Here is a 9,738-nt window from a genome sequence, read left to right on the forward strand (position 1 = left end):
ACTTATTTTCCACCATAATTTGCAAATAAATTCATTAAAAATCCTACAATGTGATTTTCTGGAGAAAAATAATCTCATTTTGTCTGTCATAGTTGACGTGTACCTATGATGAAAATTACAGGCCTCTCTCATCTTTTTAAGTGGGAGAACTTGCACAATTGGTGGCTGACTAAATACTTTTTTTCCCCACTGTATATACAGGGAGTACCAGATCAATGTGCTGCTATATACAGGGAGTACAAGTACCAGATCAATGTGGAGCTATACACAGGGAGTACCAGTACCAGATCAATGTGGAGCTATACACAGGGAGTACCAGTACCAGATCAATGTGGAGCTATACACAGGGAGTACCAGTACCAGATCAATGTGGAGCTATATACAGGGAGTACCAGTACCAGATCAATGTGGAGCTATACACAGGGAGTACCAGTACCAGATCAATGTGCTGCTATACACAGGGAGTACCAGTACCAGATCAATGTGGAGCTATATACAGAGAGTACCAGTACCAGATCAATGTGGAGCTATATACAGAGAGTACCAGTACCAGATCAATGTGGAGTTATATACAGGGAGTACCAGTACCAGATCAATGTGCTGCTATATACAGAGAGTACCAGTACCAGATCAATGTGCTGCTATATACAGGGAGTACCAGTACCAGATCAATGTGCAGGGGTACAAGGTATTTGAGGTAGATATGAGATAGATAATAATAAGACTAAAATAAAGATGATTAAATGTTGGATCTGGAACCAATACCATAAATCTGACTGAGATTACACCTCATTGGATAAGAATGTCTATGATGATACCTTTGATACCAGAATAGCTACCTTCAATGACGATGATGCACACAACAAGATGGCATACACTGGAAATGGTAAACCTATAGAGGATCCCATAAAGAATGTTAAACCTATAGAGGATCCCAAAACACCACGTACACTACAGTGTGGAATGACAAGCTATACATAACCAGCATACGTACAACCATGTCTGGCTTTGATATTTATTGGGGACTATGTAATAAAAGGAGTGGTGGAGGAATGGAAACCCTGCTGAGGACATTTGATATACATGGACAGCGGGCCTAGAAGTGTGACTCTCTTCTGCATCAACTTGCTAACTGGAGCATGGCAAAGGACTTACAGCCAGGTAGCAGCTGGTGGCTGAGACTAGAGACTAGGAAGGCCCTTAGGCCTGTACTGATCATTACCTTTCACTAATCATTTACAGCTTACTACCGTAGTGCAGCTCTGGCCTTCATTAGTACCCTGTTACTCTTCTGGTATACCTCCACCCTCCACTCTGTGGCCAAGCGGCCTGAGAGGAGAGAGTGGAGCGCCCAATCCCTCCCCCTAATGGTCGCTTACGCAGCACACAACCTCGTTGGCCCAGGAGTGGTGAAAAGGAAAACAACTCCTACAGGTGCACGTCTGTTGTCAACAGGACTGACGTGACAGACGCGGGGCTAAAGATAGATCCGACAACGGCGGTGAAGTATTCAAGGGGGCTTTGTTTTTAGATGGCTCACTGTTTTGACAGGCTGAGGGGGAATAGGGAGATATAACGTATGTATGTATGGCTGAACATTGTTGCTGCAGACACGGGCCAGGTCTTTTTTGTTAATACAAGAAGATCCGCTGGGGGGGGGGGGTGTATGTAAATTATCAGTACTCCCAGAGTTGCTTGAAAAGTTAAGAGTTGACTAAAAGTTACACACTGCTGTGGGCTAAGGTGACTATCCATGAGTTTCAATTTCCTAAAATAGTGCTCTTTCACATAGGTTTCATATCACTCCATCAAATAATCTTCAACATGATCCCCAACCAAAACCATATATTCATGTCGGATTATATTAACATGACCAAGCAATTCAATCATTTATTCTCCATAGCTTCTGGTTCTATTTTAATTGGATAGCTCTGACAGATTCTGAAAGACATGGATTCCATTCCGACAGTGAAAGTATATTCTTTCACACAACCAAGTAATGATGACTTGTGTTTTAAAACATTTATTATTTACAATCTCACGAGAATCACTGGTATTTCTTGTAAATATGCATACTATATACAGTTGAAGTCGGAAGTTTACATACACTTAGGTTGGAGTCATTCAAACTCGTTTTTCAACCACTCCACAAATGTCTTGTTAACAAAATATAGTTTTGGCAAGTTGGTTAGGACATCTACTTTGTGCATGACACAAGTAATTTTTCCAACAATTGTTTACAGACAGATTATTTCACTTCTCACAATTCCAGTGGGTCAGAAGTTTAGATACACTAAGCTGACTGTGCCTTTAAACAGCTTGGAAAATTCCAGAAAATGATGTCATGGCTTTAGAATCTTCTGATAGGCTAATTGACATCATTTGAGTCAATTGGAGGTGTACCTGTGGATGTATCTCAAGGCCTACCTCCAAACTCAGTGCCTCTTTGCTTGACATCATGGGAAAATCAAAAGAAATGAGCCAAGACCTCAGAAAAAAAATTGTAGACCTCCACAAGTCTGGTTCATCCTTGGGAGCAATTTCCAAATGCCTGAAGGTACCACGTTCATCTGTACAAACAATAGCATGCAAGTATAAACACCATGGGACCATGCAGCCGTCATACCGCTCAGGAAGGAGATGCGTTCTGTCTCCTTGAGATGAACGTACTTTGGTGCGAAAAGTGCAAATCAATCCCAGAACAACAGCAAAAGGCCTTGTGAAGATGTTGGAGGAAACAGGTACAAAAGTATCTTATATCCACAGTAAAACAAGTCCTATATCGACATAACCTGAAAGGCCGCTCAGCAAGGAAGAAGCCACTGCTCCAAAACCGCCATAAAAAAGCCAGACTACGGTTTGCAACTGCACATGGGGACAAAGATCGTACTTTTTGGAGAAATGTCCTCTGGTCTGATGAAACAAAAATAGAACAATTTGGACGTAATGACCATCGTTATGTTTGGAGGAAAAGGGGAGCTGCTTGCAAGCCGAAGAACCCCATCCCAACCTTGAAGCACGGGGGTGGCAGCATCATGCTGTGGGGTGCTTTGCTGCAGGAGGGACTGGTGCACTTCACAAAATAGATGGCATCATAAGGATGGAAAATTATGTGGATATATTGAAGCAACATCTCAAGTGCAAATCAATCCCAGAACAACAGCAAAAGACCTTGTGAAGATGCTGGACAATGACCCCAAGCATACTTCCAAAGTTGTGGCAAAATGGCTTAAGGACAACAAAGTCAAGGTATTGGAGTGGCCATCACAAAGCCCTGACCTCAATCCTATAGAAAATGTGTGGGCAGAACTGAAAAAGCGTGTGCGAGCAAGGAGGCCTACAAACCTGTCTCAGTTACACCAGCTCTGTAAGGAGGAATGGGCCAAAATTCACCCAACTTATTGTGGGAAGCTTGTGGAAGGCTACCCGAAACGTTTTACCCAAGTTAAACAATTTAAAGGCAATGCTACCAAATACTAATTGAGTGTATGTAAACTTCTGACCCACTGGGAATGTGATGAAAGAAATCAAATCTGAAATAAATCATTCTCTCTACTATTATTCTGACATTTCACATTCTTAAAATAAAGTGGTGATCCTAACTGACCTAAGACAGGGAATTTTTACTATAATTAAATGTCAGGAATTGTGAAAAACTGAGTTTAAATGTATTTGGCTAAGGTGTATGTAAACTTCTGACTTCAACTGTATAGTTAATTAAACAGTAATGAGATTGTCAGACATGTATTATTTATTAATAATGTATCATTATTAGTGCCAAGGAGGACGGCCTGCCTATGTGACAATGTGACGTGGTCCTCTGTAGCTCAGCTGGTAGAGCACGGCGCTTGTAACGCCAAGGTAGTGGGTTCGATCCCCGGGACCACCCATACACAAAAATGTATGCACGCATGACTGTAAGTCGCTTTGGATAAAAGCGTCTGCTAAATGGCATATTATTATTATTATTATTTATTATATTATTATTATTATTATTATTATTATTATAATGTGTGGTATCTTCTCTGAGATTACATGAGAGAGCTGCCAAGTCTAACTTAAATAATCATTTTAAAAAATGTAACAAACCATCACACAATTCTACACTATCGATCGAGACATTCAAGTTCAAACAGGGACAGGGACAATTATATATTTGGAGAGACTTTCACCTTTGACTATTATCCGTCAACAATGACTATTAAGGGATCTATTATCGTCTTTGTTGCTTATTAACACTAATTTAAAAATCAACAAGTGTGTAGAGAGGCTTAAACAAAGAAAAAAGATGCTTAGGAAAAATGACAACAAAACTTCAGCGCACTTAGTGCTAAAAATCAACCACAGGGGTGTGGTGGCACAGAAATTAGCATTTCATCTTCCAAGCTCTCGCATCTAAAGATATAGTGTGAAGTATAATGGCACGATCTAAATTGTACTGTTGGGAATATGATCAAAACAGTGGCAAGTGTGAACAAACAGTGAGCTATTTCAACAACAAACCGAAAATGAACAATGAAAAATTGATTGAGTATACAGCAGTAAGAGAAATGCTAAATTACACATTTGTATCCGATATAAAATAACTAAACACAATAGGGGATGAGAAAACAGCTTAATTTCTTTACAAAAGATACTGGCACCAGCGTCTACTCTGCAGGAGCTTGTTGATATGCTTTGAGCGACTGCCCTGTTATTCTGTTATTCTCCCTGAGAGGATGAAACACTAGCAGGCAGACTAGAGTCGTTCCTCCTGATCCAAGAGAGAAACCCCATCATGCAGCCCATTTTAGTATTCATGAGCATGATTATTGGCATGGAGATAAGAGGAGGCGTTTGAGAAATCCACTTTGGCATGGAGAAAAAGACATGATTGTTTGGGTCCCTGGCTTTCCTGATGATACATGATTAAATCAACAGACTATAACCCCACCACCACTACTATTTACAACACTTTCAATCACTGCCAATCCCAACAGTCCAATTAAGAACAATTCCATCACCATCATTTTTATGAGTACCACCACCACACCATCACCTGATCCTTGATCCATCTCCACAACTGTGTATTTAGTGGGGGGGGGGGGGGGGGGAAGAGGTCATAATAATCAGATAATGCAGCATAGTAATACGGATGAATCATGCCAGAGGCCAGCACATTCACTTGGCCGTTCTCTCTGCTGGCCTGGCACTCCCATTTAGCTCTTTTCAATCCATTCCACACATTACACGGCTCAGCAGAGATCATTTGGCTGCTTGTATACGAAGGCATGGACCACATCAAATATCAGCACTGTTATTTCTGTCCCATTCCACTGCTGGGAAAAAGGAAGGCTGAGCTGGACATGAAATGATAGGGTGGAGCTGGGACAGCTTGAGAAGCTCCACAGTGTATGTCTGTGTTCCTAAAACACACATCTACCGGGAAGGGTCTAGCAGTCTGTCTGACTCATCCTCCAAGTCCCCCTGTCGACGTGTCTCGTCTCGGGCATTGGGTAATTCATTGGGTCAGTGAACGGAACCTGAGACAGATCTGTCACAAGCCTGTGTGCAGGGCTAGTCTTTCACCAGGCAGTGATGAGCTTGGATTAAGGAGGTATGTAATGAACTCACTGACCGTTTTTTGTGTATATATACACAGACTCAATAACCTGCAGAGGAGCTGGAGGAGCACCGGACAATTTGAGCAGTGCTGACAGTCCAATGACTGAGGACATAAAGCAGTGTACTTTCCCAGTCACTCTTAGTTTTTAAGCCTTCACCACCGCACTTGCTGACAACTTGAACCAGGGCCTCTTCAAAATGCACAGGCCAGGGCCCGCGGTATTACTGTACCAACCGGGCATGCAGGCTCTGACTCATAGCAGCACTTCTGTCAATAACGCTGACACCCCTGCTGACATTCTACCTGACCTGGCTGATTCTGATCACACACTCTGGTCAGAACCTGTCTGCTCCAACTGAGTCCCACAAACCCATTCAATATAAACCGCTGGTCTGATACAATACGAGTGGTATAGCATGCTACCTGTAGACTAGGCTCTCTTGAAAGTAGCTTTGAACGAGCCTAATCACCCTCAATAAGCCTAATCACCCTCAATAAAAATTATGATTCACTACATGTTTACGTTGGCATTGCTTCTGTTAATAACCTGTAAATTAATGTTTTCACAAGAAGTTGTGCAGAGACACCATCTGGTTATATGAAGGAATTACAATCAAATTAAGCTATATTTAAACCTCTAATGAATTCTAACTAGGCATGATGTACAACATCTTCAGTCTCTGAGGCATCAGACATCAACCCATCTCTCTTTGACCACAACTCGAGGTTGACGGCACTCCTCTTGGGGACATGGCCAAAAGCAACAGACCTCAACTCAACTGATTATGCAGTGAAGATCTTTGGACAGGATTCTATCAAAACACATTGTTTCCAGGCACACAAAGTAAAATGATACACAGAGCTTCCTACCCTATACCACAGTTAGAATTCACATTAAATATTTGAAGGATTGGCTTCACACCAATAGGCTAGCGAATGAAAATATCGACCTGATTATGCAATATAGAGACTTTTTTTCATCTCAATTGTACATTAAACCAAAACTATAACACACTCTTAGAAAAAAGGGTGCTATCTAGAACCTAAAAGGGTTATTCGGCTGTCCCTATAGGAGAACCCTTTGAAGATCCCTTTTGGGTTCCAGGTAGGACCCTTTTGGGTTCCAGGTAGAACCCTTTCCACAGAGGGTTCTACATGGAACCCAAAAGGGTTCTACCTGGAACCAAAAAGGGTTCTCCTATGGGTACAGCTCCTATGGGAACCTGTTTTTCTAAGGGCATGCTCAGCTCTGTATGGTCTATTGACTGGCATGCCGGTTGTAGACTATTGAAACTTAACAAGGATATTATGTAGATGAGACACCATTTGCACCAGTGGCAGTGACACAGAGATGTTTACATCACTATTATTAATAAATAAAGGATATGTACACGACTGTGTCGGCTAAACAGACAACACACTCACTCTCAGACTTTCAGCAATCAATTTGCTGAGGTGTTGACATTGCATAAATCATAGTCAGTCATTGCCATTCCTGAAGACAAATGGGGTCAACACCCATGTGGATGTGATCAAAGTGCTCCCATACAGCTGCATCACTCAGAGATGACAGACTGGGCTTTCATTTATTGAAGATTAGACGTCAACGAGAGGAGCGTGCCTACATTTGGGGATTTAATCCGTTTGATATTCAAGCCCGTCTATGAACAGGTGTGCTTGTTATCAAATATACAGCCTTTTACCGGTGCCATATTTCTGTCTAACTACAGAATGATGGGATCATGACATCATGATATTAATGGTCTGGGCAGACAAAGTTTATACTCATATGGCAAGGGAAAGAGGAAACAACTAACATCATCTTTGATCCACTTCATGCATACAATCGATCATCATTACCTAAACAAAATCATTTCAATGTTCCTTATATGACAACTCTCCTTGTGCAAATCTACCCTTGTGAATGCTGGAGCAGAACACTGAAGCAATACTGTAGTTTCTGACTGAGCCAGTCACAGATTGCCTTGGGTGGGTCTGAAAAATTCAAGCCTCCATGGCCTGAAGTAGAGAAAGTCCATATAAATATTTCTGAAGACCAGCAGGCTACCATTATGTATTTACAAACATATTACAAGAAATATCATAATTGCATCATGGCAGCATTACCCTGTGGTTCACACACGGGAAGGAGAATGGATATTAATAATATAATATAATATGGCATTTAGCAGATGCTTTTATCCAAAGCGACTTACAGTCATGCGTGCATACATTTTTTTATTGTGTATGGGTGGGTCCCGGGGATCGAACCCACTACCCTGGCGTTACAAGCGCCGTGCTCTACCAGCTGAGCTACAGAGGACCACATATTGGTTGGAAATTTAATTGCACTGATGTTTGCAATGACTTGAGGGAGCATTACATGACAGCGTCATTGTCACTTTATTAACAAGACAGAAATCAATCCAGTGAATGCATGGCTGATGATTATGAATTATTTAGACACAGAGGCACAAAGAAGACACAGAGACCTCTACTGGCCACACCAGCACATCTAATGCCAGCAGGTTTATTCTGCTGCTTCCATTGACATATTATTCAGAATGTTAGATAGACAAAGACATTACTTTATTCAGTCAAATATTAAAATTGACATTATGTCAAGGACTGCATGTATTCTATTTTAGTGTAGGCTAGTGGATATATTTAGGATTAACTTTGAATCAATGAACGAAAGTATCACGAATGGGAATGTTATAAACTGGGCTACTGTGATATATCTGCAATAGGCTACTTTGATTAGGAATTAATCAAGAGTTTAAGTTGCTAAATAGTTTTATTTCTAAGGAGTTTGAATTGTAGGCTGGTCATTAAAACATATTGTACAATGTCAAACTAACCTAGGTAGGACTAAGGTCCGTGTTAAAACAGTGTGTGTTTAGTTATAGTAATTATTCTGGCTACATTTCTATCACACATACATTTCCTTCATAAAGCAAAATCAACCACAACTTCATGGATGACAGGTGAGTATAGCCTTCATTCAACAGCAACAACACTTTCATATTGCATTGCATTATCATAATAAACAACTATATCCCTAAATAAAATTAATGTGCTTTGTAGCCTAAAGCCAAGGCACCGGTTTTCAAAATGTCCTTTCACGCGCACTATAGTAGTCAGTGATGTAAATTAGAACATTATGTTGCATAGTATTAGATTTGTTCTTCTTATCCACATTATATGGTTTGTTATGCCATAAGTATACCCACTTTACACCTATCGACTGTGTTCAATACATCATTATATTGACAGGTAGCACTCACATCTTACGTTCCCTTCTTACCTGACATTTCTTGCAGAGGAACATTTTCAAAACTGAAGCCTTTTGCGATAGAAGCTTGTCTAACCTCACTGCAGTTATGTGCTTTAAAATCTGCTCCAGCGGCAACGGACAGCGCCACAGATAAAGTCCATAGGACGGTCCGTATTCTCAACATCGTGCACTTCTGTGATGAATCCTTCTTTAATCCTCTGCAGATTCCCGTTTAGAGAGGAACTCCACTGCACTGCATCCGCAGGTAGTAGGCACTAACAACTCAACGTCTAATGGTTACCACTTTTCTACAACTGTCTATCATAACAGCTTTCTCAATCAAAATGTGTTTATTTTGCCAACGATGGTTGACGGTCCCGCATTGACGCAGAAAACAGAATGTTGTGAGTCCAGGTAAAACCACATGGATCCAACAGAGAGCGGGCTCTCAACGTGTTCACTCAACTTCACTCAGAGAAAGCGCCGTCGGGTGTTATATGTTACTGTAGAAAGTCGAAATGGTCAGGACTAGAGAGGGAGACACCTATGATGCGTTAGTAAATCAGAGAGAGTGGGAAAACATGGAGTGGAGTCAGTCTCGCCAGACCGTCAAAGTAGATTTCACATGGATTGGATTGCTCCTGATTGGGTGATAAAGCCTACCATTGCTTTACTGGCAGTTAAATGAATGTACTGTCCTGGTTTAACAGCATTTAAAAGCAATAACAGCATTTCTTTCATATTTCTTTCTTCATCTTGATTTGATTTGATACTACACCATATTATATGATTATTACATCATTACATTGCTTGACCAACTCAACAGCCAGTTGGTAGGCCTACCAGATCAATAAAT

General features: G+C 41.0%; 1 protein-coding gene across 1 annotated transcript in view; it reads right to left on the bottom strand.

The window, feature by feature from the left end:
- Positions 1–9,349, bottom strand: part of LOC311129731 (glypican-6-like) — a gene marked incomplete at its 3' end in the record, with an annotated part of 153,811 nt that extends 144,462 nt beyond the window's left edge. The window contains exon 1 of the mRNA XM_084162146.1: positions 8,913–9,349. Coding sequence (XP_084018272.1) covers positions 8,913–9,066 — 154 coding nt within the window. The 5' untranslated portion in view covers positions 9,067–9,349. The remainder of the gene's footprint in view (positions 1–8,912) is intronic.
- Between the last annotated feature and the right edge of the window lie 389 nt (positions 9,350–9,738).

Source organism: Coregonus lavaretus (assembly GCF_964263955.1).
Source record: "Coregonus lavaretus genome assembly, chromosome: 5".
NCBI lineage: Eukaryota > Metazoa > Chordata > Actinopteri > Salmoniformes > Salmonidae > Coregonus > Coregonus lavaretus.